Genomic DNA, 19,740 nt, shown 5'->3' with positions numbered 1-19,740 from the left:
TTACAAACCCAGGAAAAAAATCTTTCCATTCATAGAAAGAACTGAGGCTGCTTGAGAACTTCTTAGAGTTCAAGGACTTGAATTAGTCTGTCTTGGGAGTCACCTCGACAATTTGTGGTTTAATAATAAAGATTTTACTGTTTGAATCTCAGTGTCTGTCACTGAATAGTTACTATCTGAGCCAAGTACTGCCTGCCCCTCCCCCTAGCATTTCCCACTGCTGTGAAAATTGAACATGGGAAAACTGTGCAACTGGGAGCATGTAACTAGATCCATATAACTACTCAACTTTTACTTTTTCTGTCAACATCACACATCAAACACAATGAATTCTTCAAAGTAGGAATAAGAGCCTCCGGAAAAGGGCGCTTTTTCCAGAGGATCGGGGCCAGTGTAGACGCTCTTTTCCGGCTTTTCTAAAAGCCGGAAAAAAGCGGCGGACATTTTTATTTAAATGCCGCGGGGGATATTTAAATCCCCCGCGGATTTCCCTACGACGACTGGTGAAATTTACATGCCCCTGCCGGAAAAGGGGCCAGTGTAGACGTAGCCCTTGTGCAATGAGGGCTACCGGCATTGACAGAAGCGCCCCTCAGTGCGATTAGCTGTCTTCACTCGACTGCTAATTCGAACCCTGGAAGATCGACAGCAGCAGCCCTCATCTTCTCTGTAGTATAGATGCACCCAAGTGTGTCTCTGCTATAACAAAAACCCAGGTCTGTGGGTTAGGGTTGGGGATGTTGTGTACAATATGGACTCCTCTCACCTGTCTTCTCCCTTCCCCCACCAGACACGCTGCCCTCTGCACTGGAGAGAGCAAGAGGAAAGTCTCCGGGAGCTTTCAGACAGGGTGAGGTTTCAAGTGGAGACTGAAAACACCTTCCTGAGCTTGTAGCTCAAGTCAGCAACCAAACCCCCAGCGACCACGACAGGCAGAGCCCCAAACCTGCCCACTGAGTGGTGAGGAGCCCCAGGGACACTGGATCAGAAGGACGAGGGGCCGTGTCCTGCCCCCTTTAAGCAATGGGATGGTCGGACCCCCCACTTCTCACTATGAGCACAGTTTGCAGGCAGGGGCTGCGCTTTGTGTCGGGGCAGCTGATCGGTGCAGCCCCTCCTTGGGCACCAGCCTCTGCCCTGTGCTGGCCCCTCCCAGTGACCCCACCCAGATCCCCTTCCCCAGAGGCCCTGCACCCAGCCAGGCCAGAAGCCAGAGCTGGGCTCCCCCCATTGAGCCTGGCTGCCCTGAGGAGCCCTGGACCCTCCACTGCCCTGGGGGTGACTAATGCCCAGGCCCTGCTCTCTGGGGTGAGGCGGCTCTTCCCCCGCGCTGCCCGCTCCCCTCTGTGCCCTGGCGGGGGGTGGAGGCTGCAGCAGGGGAGGGAGTTTCCCTCTGGGGGTTAAAGCTGGAACCTGCCTCCTCTGCTCCCTCCTCCCCACTGAACCCTCCTGCTCTGGGCCTGGCCCTGGGGGTGGAGCAGCCCGAGCTGGGGGCAGGAGGCTGCAGCCTCTGCACACAAATGAGAAGCTGACGAAGCGGGTCCCATTGCCCAGGCCGAGGCGCTGCAGTGACAGCTCGGCTCAGTCTCAGGGCCCAGGGCAGAGGCAGCTCCCTGGGGCCCAGGCCTGTCCCAGCCACAACAGGGCTGCTGGGGAGGGTGAAAAATGGCCCCAGCCGCCCACAGGGCTGAGCTCTGCCCCTCACACCCTGATTCTCTCTCCCCAGCGACTGTGATGCTGGATCCAGACACGGCGAATCCCCTGCTCATCCTGTCTGGGGATCGGAAACGTGTGAGATGGGAACCTACACGGCAGCGACTGCCCGACAACCCGGAGAGATTTGACACTCGGCCCTGTGTGCTGGGCCGTGAGGGGTTCACCTCGGGGAGACATTGCTGGGAGGTGGAGGTGGGGGATGGGCCATGCTGGGCTGTGGGGGTGGCCAAAGAGTCTGTGAGCAGGAAGGGAGAGATCAGCCTGAGCCCCGAGGGGGGGTTCTGGGCTGTGGAGCGGTGGGGGGTTCAGTTCCGGGCTTTCACCTTCCCTGAGACCCGCCTGCCTCTGAGCCCCCCCCACAGGATCCGGGTTTGTCTGGACTGTGACCGGGGGCAGGTGACATTTATCGATGCTGGAACCGAGGCCCCGATCTTCACTTTCCCGCCGGGCTCCCTCCCTGGGGAGAGAATCCGACCCTGGCTCTGGGTGGGGTGGAAATCCCAGCTCAGCCTGTGCCCCTGAAATTAGCCTCTCTGGCCTCACACACTCCAATCCCTGTGACCCTGGAGGACTCCATTGTACCCAGCCTCCTCATTTCTGTGATGCCTGAAAACTCCTCCCCCACCCTCCTCCAGTCCCAGGGATGGGAAAGGTAAGCAGAAGACCCGTTGGGGCTGCAGGAGGGGCAGAGGTGGGGGTTGAGCAGGGGGAGAACTAACAGCCAGGCTGGGGACAGACAGAGGTGGGGGTGGCAGGACACAGAATTAACCATTCAGGGTTTGGTGGGTTGGAGAGAAGCTGGAAGCTGCGCAGCAGCAGGGAGCGATTTGTACCAGTCTGTGTTCTGAGATCTCATTGGGGTCTCCAGCTGCAGCTCCTGCCACCGAAGCCAAAGTCACCTTCCCCTGTGACTGTGGGACGGCCGGCAACACTTGTCATCAGTATCCTCCTAAGTGTTTCCATCCATAAGTGGAGGGAGTTTGGTCTCATGCACCAATACTGATGTCATGGGCTCTTGTTGGGACGTGTGCCATGAACATTCATATTTAAACACAAGTCTCATTACTTTTGTGCAAATAACTTTTTAATAAATATTATTTGTTTATATTGTGTATGGAACATGACTTTCAGTCTGTCTCCCTGAATCCATGTGGGTATTTTCCTTAATATGGGCATTTTCATTAAAGTTCCTTTGAAGAATACTGCTGTTAGATTTCCTAAGCTGTGACATGTTCCAAAACAAAACAAATCACTTTTGTCCAAGCCCCACATGTATCATAAAATGCAAGTCTCAGTTTTTTCTCCCCTGTTGAGGGCTTAGTGCCTTCCCGCTACCTAAGGGTATGTCTACACAGCAGAGCTATTTTGGGTTACCAGAAGTATTTTGAAATAGATATTCTGCATCTATTGAAGCAGACAGTTATTTTAAAATAGATTTTGAAATATTGGGTAGCTTATTCCGACATCCCAGTAACACTTGTAGTCCCCTTACTAAAGGTGCCTCTGATTATTCTCAGGGAAGATCCTATGTGCTGTAATCTAGCCCCAGAGACTACAATTCCCATGAGCCCTGGAGGAAACCAGGAAGGAAGTGGCTTTTGTTTGGGAGATTTGAATCTCTCCACATGTGTGGAGGAAGACTCAGCAGTCTGTGGATTCTTCCCTGTTTTGGGAGCAGAAAGGGAACCAGGCTGCTGTGGGGGAGTTTGATCCAGTTCAGGAGCTGTTATGTGGCAGTTACAGACTGGGACAGCGAGCCTTTGGAACTGGGATCTAGCAGGCTGCTTGTGATTGCCCTAGAGCCGTGGTCACCAACCAGTAGATCACGATCTACCGGTAGATCTCAGGGGCTCTCAGAGTAGCTCTTGAGCCCTCTCTGAACTGCATATCTGTGCAGTACATTTACATTAGATTTCCTCATTTGAGGAGCAGCTACTCACCGAGCAACAACACAGGTGAGTAGCTGTGAGTAATGGTGGGAGTTGGGAGGTCTGGAGGCCTGAAACACCCGACCCAGCTGACCGTGGCTTTCAGCTGAAAGAGGCTGCCCCCCGCTCCAACTGATCGGCGGCTTCTCCTCTGCGCCTGCCCATGTGGAGCTTGGTGCACCCTGGCTGAGCACCATGGCCAGCTGGCCAGGCAGCCACTTCTCTTCTCTCCAGCCCGGCTGCCCTGCGCTCAGCCCAGGGAGGCTGTGTCTAGCTCCAGCTGTGCTGGAGCAAGCTTCCCAGGCTGAGCGCAGGATCACAGATGCCCATCTGATGGACTGTATACGACTAGAAATCTCAGACTACAACCCAGACTTCAAAACACTGGCAGATACTGTTCAGTCACAGGTGTCACATTGAGACTTTGTTATTGGAAGAAAAAATAAATAATTATCAATACTTGATTTTAGATTTACAAAATAGCAGAGAACAAAATGTATAATTGTAAATGCTTCATTTGACATTTAAATAGCATGAATTAAAAACAGACCATTTATTTCATAACTATAAACATGTGATTTTAATTTTATATATTGCATAATTTAAAAATAAACTGTTTAACAAAGTGTATAAGGGCTTGGGATAGCAAGTGATGGAAAGGAGAATAGAGAGGGCGGGGCTTCAAGGAAGGGGTGGGGCGGTAGATCTTCGCCTGTTCTGAGACTTAAAAAATGATCTTGGGTGTAAAAAGGTTGGAGACCACTGCCCTAGAGGGGAGGCTCTCTGGCTGTACTTGTGGCTAGAAGCTACTCTGCATCCAGCACACAGAAGGAGACTGTGAGTAACTGGGCATCGTTGGGAAAATACTGCCTGGGACAGACCTCGGAGATACAGACTAACTCTGGGTTCAAAGAGAGGCCAGTCCAGTGAACTAGAGCTGATGCATAGCTGAGACCCACATACACACTACCTACAGAAGCAAAATGCAGGACAATGTAGCACTTTAAAGACTAACAAGATGGTTTATTAGATGATGAGCTTTCGTGGGCCAGACCCACTTCCTCAGATCAAATAGTGGAAGAAAGTAGTCACTACTTTCTTCCACTATTTGATCTGAGGAAGTGGGTCTGGCCCACGAAAGCTCATCATCTAATAAACCATCTTGTCAGTCTTTAAAGTGCTACATTGTCCTGCATTTTGCTTCAACTACCCCAGACTAACACGGCTACATTTCTATCACTATACTACCTACAGAGAATCTCCATTACAGCTGCAGTTCTTCAAGCGCGCCCGCGCAAGCAAGAGTCTGGGGCTCTGAGTCCAGGAGTGTGCACACTCTGGGATGGGATAAATATTGGCAGTGCAAATGGCAGCTAAATAAGTTCCTTTTACTTCTGCGTTCTTTGTTAATTGATATTATTCACTGTTAATTTATTAAATCCTGTATCTTTAAGTTAAGTCAAGGTGTTCATTCTAATGCAATCTATTAGATGTATATTATTTATGATTTGTAATTGTTGTTCTGGAGTTAGATCCAGTTTATTGTTGGAATAAGTTTATTCCTGGAGGTTCCCAAGGCACACCAGTAAGTGTGTTACAGGGGCAGCCAGGTGGAGGCACTGCCATTATAAGTTCTTTATGAGCAAGGGACAGCAGCAAGGGGCTGGATAGGGTTTCCCCAACTAAGCAACATCACCACTGGAGTACTCAGGATCTCCTTTTATGTTAAAACCATTAGGTGCCCAGGCACACCTGTGAGTGTGACGTGCTCCCGAGTAACCTGCGGAGGGAAAAGGGGGTTAAACACTCATTCAACAAGGGTTAAGGGGCATTTTGGGATAGTTCATTATTTCAGAATTTGGCAGTGCAAACAGTGCCAAATTACAAAATAAGCTCTTTTGAAATAGCATTGAAATAAGCTACACAATTTGCTTAGGCTGTATCTATACTGGCCACTTATTACGGAAAATCAGCCACTTTTCCGGAATAACTTGCCAGCTGTTTACACTGGCCCTTTGAATTTCCGGAAAAGCACTGATGATCTACTGTAAGAAATCAGCCGCTTTTCTGGAAATATTATGCTGCTCCCGCTCGGGCAAAAGTCCTTTTTCTGGAAAACTGTTCTGGAAAAGGGCCAGTGTAGACAGCACATTAGTGTTTTCCGCAAAAAAGCCCTAATCGCGAAAATGACGATCGGGGCTTTTTTCCGGAAAAGCGCGTCTAGATTGGCACGGATGCTTTTCCGGAAAAAGTGCTTTTCCGGAAAAGCATCCTGCCAATGTAGACGCGCTTTTTCGGGAAATACTTATAACGGAAAACTGTTCCGTTTTAAGCATTTCTGGAAAATCATGCCAGTGTAGACGTAGCCTTAGTGCATATTGCGTAGGTTATTTTAAGCTGAGTCCTGTGCAGATGCACCCAAAATGTTTACAGGAGATCTGCAATATGGTCAAGAAATGTGTGTTTAAAATAGTGCTTTTAATTTTACATAACACAGACCTGTAACACAAACATAACCGCACTCCCTTTCGTGATTCAGAAACTCCTCAGATACAAGGTAAAAAAGAGGGGCAACAGGCTGTTAATGTTGCACTATACAAGAGACACTTGCCAAAGGCTAAAGTGTTGCATGTCATTCCTGGACTCCTGTAGCAGGAGGTCACAGCCACATTCCACCACAGAGAAATCCTGACGGGTCCACTGTACTGAACAGCAACGGAGCTGGTTGTCTTGCTGGAGCTTGGCTTGTTTTGCAAGGTATTTACAGGGCCCAAGGTCACCTCTTCTAAATGCTCGTTGAGGTAGAGCTGGAAGGAAACTGTTGTTTGTTTATTTGTTTCAACAGAGTAGAAAAATACTGAGTTAGAAAAACAGCCGGTTCCTAGATGGCTGAAAATCAGCTGAGCCACGTCCTCCTTCCACAAGGGGTTTTAACTCTCCTCAGTTCAAACACGTCCTGAGGCCAGACTGAACGGTGAATACACCATCACTGGGACCGGAGTGTGGGCTGCCCCTTTTCCTCCAGTGTCTCTCACGAGAACACTCCATTGGCTACGGTTGTGTGAGGAGATCTTCTCTAATAAGCAGTGACATTGGTACTTGGTGGTGGTGTCCGGGGGTCATTCTGAAAGGCTGCAGGCACCATTTCACCCTTTTGTTCTTCACTGTGGGTATGTCTACACGGCAGGGCAATAGCCAAAAGCCGAGTGGCCCAGCTGAGCGGTGGGCGTCAGAGGGACTCTCAGGCCTGCAGACTCCCCTGCACTGCTGGGAATCGGTTGGGTCTGACATCTCTGTGTGTCTGTGACTGGCCATTGAACATGGCCCTGCTTGGGCCTTTCTCCCCTTGAGAACAAACCTTTAGGCTCAGACACTGACAGGCGGGGGCAGCGCAACATTTTGTGTGTGATACAAACCCGGCCACGTGCTGCCCCTCTAGGGCCAGGAGAACAGTCTGTGCCTGGGAGCAGGGTTCGAAGGTGCATCTCCCTGCCCCAGGCCTAGAGCTGATGGGGAGCCGGGATGCAGCCCAGCCCTGGAACCAGCAGCCTCTCTGTCAGGAGAGAGAAATGGCGTTTGCAGGGAGGCTGCCCCAGGCCTTCCCCCGCCCCCCTCCGCTCACACAAACAGCAGAGCTCCAGGGCACAGCCCTTGCACCTGTCCCCTCAGGCCAGCTGCTCTGAGCCCTTGCTCTAGGGCCTGAGACACCTGCTCTCACCTGGGCCTGGGGGGACAAGGGGGGGGGAGTAGCCCAGCCAGAACTTTAGGGCTTTGCCGGAGGCCAAGGCAGCCCCAGGAGGGCCCAGGGAGGTCTGAGCTCAGGGGGCAGGAGGAGGAGCCCTGAGAGCTGACGTGACACCGGTGGCCTGGCTGGCCCTGCTCCCTCTGGGCACCTTTCCCCTCAGGTGGCTGCCAGGCACTCGGCCCTTATTGCTTCCCCACAGCCACTGGGTTTCCCAGAACTCCCCCTCTCCTCCCCTGGCTTCCTCAGCCCCCGGCCCCACGGCCCTTCCTGCCTACCGGGCACTGCATGTTCCAGGCCATTTGCTGTGGGTCTGAGTCTCCATGGTGCTTCCTAAGGGCTGCCTGAGAGAACGGGGGCTGCGTAGCCTGAGGGAGAAGGGGTCAGACTTGCGATCAGAAGCCTGAGAGTTTGTGTTCCACGGCAGTGGCTTTGCTGCGCCTGTGGCCCTGCCATCTTCAGCCTGCAAACCTCCTCTTGGCTCTGGCTGGTTCCTGCAAAAACCTCCCACTTCCTGTGCTTTGGCTTCCTGGTCCTCAGGCTGGTGAGAAGAGAATTTTGTGCCTCCTGCTGGGTGTCTGATGCCCACTGGCGCTTGGTCTCTTATCTGGCTGGCTCAGCAGGAGGCTGGGATGTGCTGGGGCCATGGAACCTACCAGCCTGGATAGAGATGCAGGGGGCCGAATCTTGCTGCTTCCCCGGCTGCCCTCATGTTTGGTCCTAGCAGCTGCCAGGCTCTCCCTATTGCACCCGGCACGAAAGGCAGGCAGTCTCAGGCCCAGGCCTCAGGGAATGTGTGTTCACAGCTTCTGAGAAAGGTGAAGAAACCTGTTCGACTCCCTGCGCTGGCTCTAGGCTGAGGGAAATTGCCACAACATAATTTGGCTGCGGAGCTATTGCCTTGGGTGTAGGAACTGTCTGGCAGAGAGAGCAGCACAAGTGAGAGGCTAGACCAAGATCCACTCAAGTGGTTTGTTTTTTGTGGCTCTGCCCCTCCAGTGCCCCTAAAGATCCTGGAACAAAAAGGACCCACAATAGGAGCCCAACATTTTATCTTCTGCTGTGACATGGATGGATCTAGCTCAGGTTTCACTCAGGGGTCCTTTTCCATGAGACATACCTGTGACAACCCCTATACTCCTGAGTTCTTCAGCCCCTGGCCTGTGATGCTGCCCACTTGGGTGAGCACTTGCCCTGACACTTGTAGAAGGGCCAAGCTGGCCAATCCAGCATCTCTCAAGCTTCCATTGGTAGCTCAGCTGACAGAGCAGAGACCTGTAGTGTGTGCTTGGCTAGTGAGTTTTAGGTTGCTGGTTCAACTCTAGTTTGAAGAAGAGAGTCTTTCCCCTCCAGCCCAGCTTTAGTGCAAGGCAAGCAAGATGGCTGCCTTGGGTACAAACTGTCAGAGCCCTGCACTGCAACTGACAATAGGATTGTGGGTACCAGCTGCCAATCACATTTCTTGGGCTACACAGGCCTTGAGACCCTGCCAGGGCTGAAGGGAAATGGGGAATGGCTGCACTTTGGAATTGAAAGGTGTTGTCTGCAACCATAAATTAGAACAGTTTTAGAGACACTTTTTTCAGAAGAGACTTTTCCAACATTTGGTCCATCTACACGGAGCCAATCCGTGGGGAAAACCTCCTCTTTCAGAAGAGCCCTTATTCCTTATAAAATGAGGAATACAGGTCTTCCGAAAGATCATGCCAACTTTTTTGGAAAGTGATTTGAAAAAGTGGACCTGTTCCCTGGATGTGGCAGAGTTTTCCTGGGCTAAGAGAGTTATCCTGGAAAAACTCTGTAATGTAGACCTAACTAAGGAGGGCACCATGGCTCAGCTAGCTAAAGTACCTACCCCCTAAATAGAAGATCCTGGGTTCAACTCCTGGTGGTGCTTTGTTGTAGCCTTTGCTCACATTTTCCTGTGTCCTTCTGGGACACTGAAGAGGCCTCCCCTGGCCACCCATGGAACTGCTGGCTCAGGAAAAGGCTGGTTGGATAGGAACATTGGGAAGAAGGAAACCACAAGCTTGGAGTGAGTGCAGAGGCAACTGGCAAGGCAGGGCTCTGGCTACAATTCCTGGGACAGGAGAGCCAGTGCCAAGTGCCCTTGTGATTCCCTGGGGGTGTCAGCTCCACCCAGAGATCCTGCAAATGTAACCTCTGTAGCTCCTGCACCTGCTCCTGTGTTTTATATTGAGGAAAAGCACAAGGCCTTGTAAATTAAGCCCTAATCAAACAAATCACACTGAGACTGGAGCCTCCAGCATTCCTCTAATCTCGTTAACATGGACACAAGACAAGATTCTGTCTCTCACTTACTAAACCTTAGAACAAAGAAATAGATATTGAACCAAAGGCCTAAAACTCTATCCCTGCCTTAACAGAAATCCCACATTGCTACATCATTAAACCAGAAATACAAATGTAAACAGATATCAAACTCTTACTCCAGCCGGACCCAGGCCGGGGCTGCAACTCAGGAGCGAGGGCACCACAGGGCCAGGCTGGCAGGGGCTGCACAACAGGAGTCAGGAGAATCATGGATCCTGGAGGTGCCCAGGCAGGGAGCAGGGGGCTGCACATGAGGAGTGAAGGCCCTAGAGGGCTCAGTTGGCAGGGAAGCAAGTAGCACCAGGAGTCTTCCCAACAGGGTCTAGCTGCCCAATTTCCTCCCCACCATGCCGACCACTTCAGCCACTGGGTCAGCCCAGGAGCTAAGGCACAAAACGGGGGAGAGAGCGAGTCATATGGGGGGGGGGAGGAGAGAAATGCTGGTCTTGCCTTCCTGGGCAGTGCACTGCGACAGCTCTTGTGTGGGGCAGAGCTGCCAAGCACCTGGGAAAGAGAATTAGAGGCCAAGAAAACCAGCTTGTAGCAGCCACAGTAGCTCAGCTCAGTGAACATTGGCCTGGAAATCTAAAGGTCCCAGCTTCAGTCCCATGTTTTGGCATTTCTCTAGGTGCAGCAGGCTCCTCTCTGTGCCCGTTGAAATGCTGGAGGGCTCTGGAAAACACATGGCAGCTCCGTGGGCAGAGTCCTGAGCCCCAGCCCCTGGCTGGGCAGGGCTCAGTGAGCAGCTGTGGGGCTGGGCGGGGAAAGCGCTGTGGGCTGGCGGCAGATGGCGGCAGATGGAGTCGTGGTTCACATGGCAGCCGGCCAAGGAGTTAGGCTGGGTTTGTGGATGTTCTTTACTGCTCCCCTGTCTCTGTTCTCTGACTCGCCCCTTTCCCGTCCCCTGGTCCTGCCCTGCTCTGACTCCCTCCCAGCTGCCTGGCTGTCTCCCGCATGGGCTGAGCTCAGGAGCCAGATGGCTGACTTGCTCCACTGACACCTCCCATCAGTCTGCTCCATCACTCAGAGCATCCCAGGCAGCTGAGCGATTGTGCCCTTGAGTGGCATTCTCAGCCAGCCAATCAGCTTTATGATGAGGATCATGGAGGCAGGGCAAAGAGCTCTCTTGATCTCTCTTGTTAGGTCAGCAAGGAAGCAGCCAAGGCCCCACCCCCAGGGATCTGGCTGGAGACCATGTGGAGGGAACCACTGCCTCTCCCCTGTGTAGCAGGCACTTTCCCAGTGGGGCAACTCTGCCCCCTGGGGCCTGTCTCCATCACTTCAGTCACTGCCAGGCTGAGTCCCAGCAGCCTTCTGACCCCAGCCTGGCTGGTTTTGGGGGAGACAAAGTAGGAAGCAGAAGGGGGCTACTGGAGACATTTAGCCCTCTGGCTGCCTGTACCTTTGTGAGAAGAAAAATGGGACTTTTTCCCATTAGTGGAGAATGTGGGTATCAATCCTACTGCCTCTCACATGCTAAGCAAGTGCTCTATCACTTGAACTAATTCTCCTGCTGTAGCAGCATAACCCCTCTTGGAGGCTCTTACCTTCTCCACGGGGACGTCTGCCTTCTAGGTCAGTTAGTCGCAGGAAAGGAAAAGGCTCCAAGGAGGCTCCTCCTCACACTCATGCTTGTGACCCTCATTCTCTCTCTGGCCTCAAGGGCAGATCTCCAGAAGGAGACTCCCTGCAGCAAAGCCATGGGGGGCTCTGAGATGGCCCCTGCCCTGCAGCCTGTCCCACCTGGCCATTGTCATGGACTCTCTGTGAGGTCATCACCTCCCAACCTCCTTTAGCCAATAAGCTGAGGGGCTGCGAAAGGCCCTTGTGATGTCACTGCCACACCCACCCCTGCCCTCCAGGGCTAATGTCCTGCCCCAGGCAGCCCCTTTGCATGGCTGAGCTGCTCCCAGGGGTGAAAGTGACACATTTCTTACAGGGACTGTTCTATTGGGCACCATCCCTTCGGCCAAGGGGGAAGTTCAAGTCAGGAAGTTGGGGAAGGGGTTGGGATAGGACAGTACCTGTAAGAAATTACAGTGTGGAGTGGAGTGTGAGAGGCTCAAGGCAGGGATCTGGGGATTGTATGTTGGGGGTGGGGCTCAGGACAGGGGTGAGGATGTGGGAGGGTAGAGAAGTCAGGGCACAGGATTAGGGATGTGGAGGTGCTTGGGGCTGGGATTGTGTGTGTGTGTGTGTGAGTGGTGAGGGGATCAATGGGACTAGATTCCCAGCTCCCTCTGCTCTGGGCTCCCTGAGGCCATTTAACACACAAGAGCTTTCTCTGCAGCGCGCTGAGGAGAGGAACCCATGAGCCAGTGATGCCGCTTTGCCCAGCTTGGCAGGGATAGAAGGCAAGCCGGGTGCCCAGTAACCCCAGACAGATGTGCACATCTGCTAGCGAGCAGCAGCTGTTGTGGGGCTCTAGAAATCTCCCGCTAGATCTAATTCCCCATGTGCCAGGCACCAGTCAAAGCCAGGGCTACGGGGTCTCACTGCGAAGGGTGGATACGTGTCTATTTGAGGCAGGTTCCTCACTCCCACATCCCAGACACGTACTGTGGCACAAAGACCAGCAACTGTCCCTGCACAAAGTGTGTCCCAGGGATAAGTGTTAGCCCTGGGAAGAAGCATCACCCTGCAGAAGAGACACCCCTGGTATGGAGCCAACAAGCCCAGGAGCCACCCAGCTCAGGATCCCCAAGGGCAGTGACACAGACTCCCTGGCACAGGAGAATCCCAAGCCCCAGTTCTGCCGGGCAGAGTTTTCCCCTCTTCCGCTTCTTGTCAGCTCCCTGCAAAACACCCCACAAGGGTGAGTGGGGATAAACCCAGCTGTGCTGCAGAGCGGCTGTTAGATGGGGAAAGAGAGGTGCTCCTGCTGCCTCCCTGAGCAACTCACACATGTGAGAAAACTGCCATTGGAGGTACTTGCATGGATGTCAGGATGGCCGAGTGGTCTAAGGCGCCAGACTCAAGGACTTGTCTTTCCCTTAGTTGGGTGTTCTGGTCTCCAAATAGAGACGTGGGTTCAAATCCCACTCCTGACACATCATCTGTTTTATATCTACAGAGGTGACCTCATTTCCCCATCTCTCCTGACATTGCAGGAGCCCTTGCTGAGTCCTTGCTCAGCCCTTTCTCTTAGGCTGCATCTACACAGCAGTGTTATTTGGGAATAACCGTCATTATTCTGAAATAACAATGGGAGCGTCTACACAGCAATTCCATTATTCCGACTTCTGTAACGCTCCACCCAGACCAGTGGTCTGAGGAGCCAGGAGGTTTCCAGGCTGCAGACAGCCAAGCCCACAGGAAAAGACAAAGCAAAGTCCCAGCCACTTCCTGCTCAGCCCAGCGGGTTCTCTGTGTGGCCCCCAGACCTTTTGTTTGCCATTCCCCAGGTGCAGGAGCCCAGATTCAGCAACACTCACAGGCCCCACAGGAGGAGGCTGGTTTGCTGCTTCACCCCGCAGCCCAGCAATGAGCCCCCAAACTCCCCTGTGCTCGGGGAGTCAGGTTTGCCATGTGAATTGTGTGGGGGCAGGTAACATCAGGCCTGGGCACTGGGATTATTTACCAGTTTTCCTGGGGGCCCTGCTGTTTTCACAGCACAAATATCTTTCCCATCACCCCTTAGTCGTCCCTTTCCCAAGCTGAGAAGAAGTTCCATGAACTCCTGGGAGCTGCTGTTCCAAAGAAGAGGCATTTCCTGTGGAAAAGATGGCCAAGCCCAATCCCCTACACAGAGCCCCAGAAAATACCAATGGACACTGGGCACTTGTAAAGCTTCCTCTCGGGCAGCGCTACAGAATGGATCTGGCTGGCCATCGGGCTGACTAACGCCATCCACAGACGAGTCCCAGTGAGACTTCTCAGCCCAAGTGCAGAGACTGTGGAGTCTCCCGCTCCCAGCCCAGGGACAGAGGGGCAGCGCCCTGAGGAGGCGGGTCCCGAGCAGCAGAGACCTTTGAAGGGAATGGAGATGTAAGGTAAGAATGAAGGAGAACAAGTCACCTCCTCCCAGGTGAGATGTGGTGGGAAACTACCAGATCTGGTGCAAGCCGAGCTCCAAGGGCTGGTTCCTGCCTGGTGGCTCTTTGCAGGGCCTGGCTTGAGAAGCACCAAGGAGCCATGTGTGGCCAGGAGAAAGGGTGCAGTGCAGAAGGAACATGGATGAAGGAGCAGGGTGGGGGAGCAGGAACAAAGCAAGCTGGGGGTGCTGGGTGAGAAGAAAGCAAGGTGAATGGGGTGGCTGGGGTCTTGCATCAAAGGTGCACAGCCAGGGTGGGCCCTAGACTGTGTGGCCGCAGTGACCTGGTCTCAGGCAAGGCACCACTGAGAAGTCTCAGGCCCCCCCCAGCCTAACCTGCTGAGCTGTCTTCCACAAGCTCCTGAAAGCCAGCACACATGCTGCCAAACCCTGCACCAGGCCCTGGAACTACCTTGTGGACACCCAGGGGAACTGCAATAAGGGAAGACCCTGTGTTTCTGCCTGGCTTTGAACCAGGGACCTTCTGCATGCTAGGCAAATGTGATAACCACTACACCACAGAAACACACATAAAAATGTTTTCTGCTACTGCACTTAAGCTTGGGCAAATATTCGGTTGCTAAGCCTTTGGCCAACAGAGATTGCTGCGGGGCAAAGGAATTCTCTGTTGTCTATTTTGTGCTCTCAGGAAGGGACCAAACTGAAGGAGGCAGGGCCCCCACCTGGGAACTCCAACCTAGACCCTGAGACCAAGGGGTTTACAAGCCTAATAATAAAAGTTCGCTGCATTTCTTCCTCCCACAACCCTGCAGAACTTCAAAACCTACAGTCCCAGAGGAGATGTGCATGTTAGAACCTCCACCCACTGAGCTGTAGCCTTCTGTGCCCAGGGAGCCAGATACTGCCTGGGTGGGAAGGCAGGAGGGAAATGGGGAATGGCCGAACTTTGTGAGGCAATCGTGTTATCTGGGACCGTACATAGAACCGTTTACAAGTGGGTCTGGGTAGGGCACCATGGCTTGGCAGGCTGAAGCTTTGTGTAATAAACAGGGTATCCTGGGTTCAATTTCTGGAGTTGCCTTGTTGCAGCCTTTGCTCACATTTTCCTACACCCTTCTGGGACACGGAAGAGGCATCTCCGGTCACCCATGGAACTGCTGGTTCAGGAAAAGGCTGATTGGGGAGGAGTGTTGGGAAGAAGGAAACCACAGATGAGAAGCACGTGACACCCACATACCCTGACTCTCCATGGCTGCAGGAGCTGCAGAGGTTTCACCCTCAGGCTCTCTAGGTGATGACACCCCCAGGGAATCACAAGGGTGTGGGGTGCTGGCTCTCCTGTCCCAGCAATTGCAGTCAGAGCCCTGCCTTGCCAGTGCCAGTCAAAGCAGCCTCTGCACCTGCTCCAGGCTTGTGGTTTCCTTCTTCCTAACACTCCTCCCACATCAGCCTTTTCCTTGAAGCCGCAGTTCCATGGGTCCCAGAAGGACCTAGAAAAATGTGAGCAAAGGTTACAGCAAGGCACCACTGGGAGTTGAACCCAGGATCTCCTGTTTATGAGGCAGGTGCTTTAGCCAGCTAAGCCATGGTGCCCTCCTCCAAAGTCTTTTTAAAATGGCTCTTTATGTTTCCAGACAACACTTTTGACTCCCAAAATGCAGCCATTCCCCATTTCTCTCCAGCCATCGAGCCCAGGTGGTGTCTGGCTCCCTGGGCACAGAAAGCTACAGCTCTGTGGGCAGGGGCCTTTGGCTTCCTTGCCCATGGGATGCTGTTGCAGGAAGGACTGCTCAGCAGCGATGGGGTTCACCTGTGGAGGAAGGGAAGAGTATTTAGGTGCAGACTGGCTCACCTAGTGAGGAGGCTTTAAACTAGGTTTGATGGGGGCAAGTGCCCAAAGCCCACAGGTAAATGAACAACATGGAGACCTGGGAGATGGGCCAGAAATGGGAGAGAGCAGAGGCTGTAACTGCAGAGATAAAGGAGGGATGCGGGACCACTGGGAAGCAAAATCTAATCTGTGTCTTAGATGCTGGTATAGACACACGGGAACTATGGGTAATGAGCAGGAAGAAGTTGGTATCACTGGGACTTGGTGGGTTAATATACTTTACTGGAATATTGGGATAAAGGGGTAGAGCTCACTCAGGAAGGATTGGCAGGGAAAAAGGGAGGAGGAGTTTACTTATCTATGAAACATGCGAACACTTGGCCTGAGGCAGAGTTGGACACAGGAGCGGACTTCTCAGGACTCTCTGGGTGAGGTTAAAGGGGTAAAACCCCAGGGTGATGTCACTAGGCGTCTATTCCAGACACCTCCCCAGGCAGAAGAGGTGCCTGAGGCTTTTTAAACAATTAACAAAATCATCCAAAGTACAGCTGGTTTCACACACACTCAGCCTCACCCACAGCTGGGAGGCAGTTTGCAGGGAGCTGAAAAGAAACAGAAGAGGGGAAACTGGAGCCTGGCAGAACCAAGTCTTGGGATTCTTCTGTGTCCAGATGTGCTAAGCAGCTGGCAGCCAAGCTCCCAAGTGCTGGTCTGTTCCCGCCCTCCCCAGACAGGCAAATCCCCTCTTCTGGGTATTACAGGCTGGACTTTGCCTGCCTGACTTTTAGCCAGGGAACTCCTCCCGCACCTGCAGTTCATCCACCTCCCAGAGAGGAAGCAGTTCAGGAGAAGTGCCGTGTGTGTGTGTGGGAGGTGTGGGGTGTTCAAGGGGGGCATTTCCCTTCATGTGTAAAAACTAGCACAGCCATGGGGACTCACACACACACAGGTGCACACGCCCTCAATATTGATGCCCAGGACAAGACTTGCTCTGCTCCTGGAACAGGAACAGCGACTAGCAGTGAGGCCCCTCCCTGGCAGCACCGTGTCAGACGGTTTCTTCTTGGCCTGGTGCCTCCTGAATGCTGGGAGCAGCTGCCTGGCCCGAGGGGCTGCAGTTCCCTGGAGAGAGGGGCTGGGGCCTGTGGCTGCAGGAAAACCCTTCTGCTGTGTCTGTGGCTGAGCGGCACAAAGGAAAATAAAAGATCCATTGGTGGATGGACGTGCCTGAGGAAAGAAGCTGAAAGCGCAATAGATACATAAAAAGGGCACTAGGAGCAGTTTGACTCACACACACGGCAGGGGGCGCAGCTCAGCCAGGATCTTATCCACTCACAGAGCTTCACCACCCCCCAAACCGCCCCATGGGCCTTGCCCGCACCATGCTCAGGGCCTGGGGATTTTATGTCCGTTTGCCAGATCAAATAACTAGGGCCCCCCCCGCTCTGGAGTCTCTGCCTCTCATCCTCCACTTTGTCTCCAGACAGACCCTGCTCTGCTACAGCTGCCTCCCTCTGCCTGTCACTTTTAGACCAAGATGTGCCCCTTCATTCTGACTTTGAATACCTGGGCTTTTAGCACTCAGATCTGCACCTAACATCAGCCAGATATCATCAGCATTTGCTAGGGAGGGGTCTGAACAGCTTCTGCAGAGAGGGAGACAGCCACTGGGGAGCATCCTTGCCAACTGTTTCAGTGAGCAGAGGAAGGTAAACTCTTTGTCACTGAGAAAGAACTGTCACCCCAGGTGGGACTTGGACCCACAATCCCTGGCTTAGGAGGCCAGTGTCTTGTCCATTAGGCCACTGGGGCACACAGAAAAAAGTGTTGAAGACAGAAATTCACCCTTCTGAATGGCCCTTCTTCAACTTTTAGCTCCTGATTAAGCCCCTTTGAAGAAGCCAGATACACAGGAAGGGCTGATCACAACCCTCTGAAAATCAGCTTTCCATGGGCATTGGTAGCTGGCTCCAAGTCATGAGCCTTGATGTCTTGTCTCCCTCCCGAAACCAGGGAAGTGTCTCCCACCACTGCAGCATGCTGAGGCTCTATGACCCTGTCTGTACAGCAGGGACAGCAACACTCACAGCCCCACAGGAGGGCCCCTGGCCTAGCAATGTGGCCCCCTGAGCAGCCTCTGATGTTCCCTGCGTGAGCCCCAGAACCAGCCCTGAGTGAGGGGGGCAGAAGGGGAGCAGCTCACACATGCCAAGGGGCTGGCCAGGGGCAGGACATGAGCCTGCAAAGCAGCAGTGACATCACAAGAAACTTTTGCAGCACCTCAGCTCATTGGCTGGGAGGCAGTGACCTCACAGAGGGACCATGGCAACAGCCAGGTGGGACAGCCTGCAGGGTTGGGGCATCTCAGAGACCCCCATGGCCTGGCTGCCTGGAATCTCCTTTGTGAGGTTTCCCCTTGAACTCACCTCTAAGCCAGCCTCAGACCAGAGCACCCAGGACTCCTCCGCATGACGGGTGAAAGGGTTTGCCGTGTGAATTCTGTGTCAGGTGACATCAAGCCTGGGCACTGAGATTATTTGCCAGTTTCCCTGGCTTGCTGTTACTTATACCTGTGATGGCTGAGTGGTTAAGGTGTTGGACTAGAAATCCAATAGGGTTTCCCTGTGCAGGTTCAAATCCTGCTCACAGCCAGGCCTTTGTTTTACCAGTTTCCTTGGCTTATTGTGAGTTAGAGCTGTGATGGCCGAGTGGTTAAGGTGTGGTACTAAAAATCCCATGGTTTTTCCCTGCGCAGGTTCAAATGCTGCTCGCAGTGAGGCCTGTGTTTTGGCCACACCCCTTCCTAGGGCAACATGGTACCCAAACCCTGAGAAGAACATGCCTGTCCCATCAGAAAGGACACGTGGAGAAGGCAAGAGGCTACAAAAGCAGGAGAGAACATGGATTGCAGGGTCCTGCCTAACACCAGGAAAACCAGTCTGGCTTTCAGCAGAGCCACCTCCCCATGGATGCAGCCAGGGGACCAAGTGCCTCCAGTGGCCCCTCCCTCTCCACAAAAGCCGGCCCTGGTTGGGTAGAAAGATGCTGGGCCCAGCGGCCTCCCTTCACCTGGCAGAGGCAGAAGTAATGGAGACAGGCCCAGGGGTGCGTGGGCTACAAAAGCCTCTTGTTCCCTTCTCAACTCCTAACAGTGCAAACATCAGGGAGAGTAGCTCAGTGATAGACTACAAATTATATGAGCGTTACTTCAAATCCAACTGACCATTCAATGGAAACATTTATTTCTCCAATTCCATTACATTCTAGGTTTCTATTTTTTGGATTTTTTAAATGAATACGAATCCTTACTGCTGTCCTCTGCCAACGCACATAAACCAGGCAAACCCGTCCCTCAGCTGGAGCCAGCTCAAACCCGCCGTGTGTCTGGTTTCTGTTTCCATCCGTTCAACAAGGGTGTGATTTGGAAGACCAATGGCAGGTCCTTGGTCTCCACGGGCTGTGCTGTGCAGAAGAACAACAACCACACCCAGCTGGGGAGGAACGGCCTAGTGTGTATTGCAATTGGTGGAGGAGTTGCCCAAATTCACTGGAGATGGGCAGGAGCCTGTTACAAACATACAGTAAACACCATTATCAGACTGCCCAGTGCACATTCCTACCTTCCCTTGTGCACACAACATACATGGGGCTCTAATTACTGGCCACCTGCCTTTCACACAGATCATTGATCCTTGTGACTTTCAGGGACATTCATACGGCAGCTGTTTAAACATAATGTGCTTCTATTGCATGATCAGCACCAGAATCTCCAGCTATGTCTACACTACAAATTTTCTTAGCAAAAAAGGTGCTAATTAGGGTCTCATTTGCATGAGTCATGATCTTATTTGCATATTTTCTGACAAACTGATTTCACGCTGGGGTTGTTGTGCAAAAACAAGCAGTATGGAAGTTTTCTTTTTGCACAAAACCTCCTTTTCTGCAAGATCAGGATACCTCTTTTTGGGGGCCATAAGAATCTTGTGAAAAAAGGGGGGTTTGTGCAAATAAATGTTCACACTACGTATTTTTGTACAGCAATCCCATTGGCTGAAAATATTCAAATAAGATTGTGACTCATGCAATTGAGTCCCTCCTTAACATATTTTTTTAAGGAGGAAACTTCTAGTGTCGATGTAGCCTCTGTGAGTTACCAGCAGTGGGGCTGTTAGTGTCGGCATCTAACTAATTGCAC

At 52.6% G+C, this 19,740-nt stretch overlaps 1 protein-coding gene and 4 non-coding genes across 5 annotated transcripts; 3 read left to right on the top strand and 2 right to left on the bottom strand.

The window, feature by feature from the left end:
* Positions 1–1,199: 1,199 nt before the first annotated feature.
* Positions 1,200–3,190, top strand: LOC112545223 (butyrophilin subfamily 2 member A2-like). The gene has a single exon (XM_025182894.2). It carries the CDS (start codon positions 1,666–1,668, stop codon positions 2,236–2,238), a length of 573 nt encoding a protein of 190 aa, XP_025038679.1. The 5' UTR covers positions 1,200–1,665; the 3' UTR covers positions 2,239–3,190.
* A 9,471-nt stretch (positions 3,191–12,661) lies between these two features.
* Positions 12,662–12,770, top strand: TRNAL-CAA (transfer RNA leucine (anticodon CAA)). Its single transcript has 2 exons — positions 12,662–12,699; positions 12,725–12,770. It is a non-coding gene; the product is annotated as a tRNA-Leu (tRNA).
* A 1,436-nt stretch (positions 12,771–14,206) lies between these two features.
* Positions 14,207–14,279, bottom strand: TRNAA-AGC (transfer RNA alanine (anticodon AGC)). The gene has a single exon. It is a non-coding gene; the product is annotated as a tRNA-Ala (tRNA).
* Positions 14,280–15,233: 954 nt separating this feature from the next.
* Positions 15,234–15,307, bottom strand: TRNAM-CAU (transfer RNA methionine (anticodon CAU)). The gene has a single exon. It is a non-coding gene; the product is annotated as a tRNA-Met (tRNA).
* Positions 15,308–18,114: 2,807 nt separating this feature from the next.
* On the top strand, positions 18,115–18,199 carry TRNAS-AGA (transfer RNA serine (anticodon AGA)). The gene has a single exon. It is a non-coding gene; the product is annotated as a tRNA-Ser (tRNA).
* Positions 18,200–19,740: the final 1,541 nt, after the last annotated feature.

This window comes from Pelodiscus sinensis, chromosome 31 (genome assembly GCF_049634645.1).
Source record: "Pelodiscus sinensis isolate JC-2024 chromosome 31, ASM4963464v1, whole genome shotgun sequence".
In the NCBI taxonomy this organism is placed as follows: Eukaryota; Metazoa; Chordata; order Testudines; family Trionychidae; genus Pelodiscus; species Pelodiscus sinensis.
Note: the sequence above shows the minus strand (reverse complement) of the source record. Positions and strands in the feature narration are given on the sequence as shown.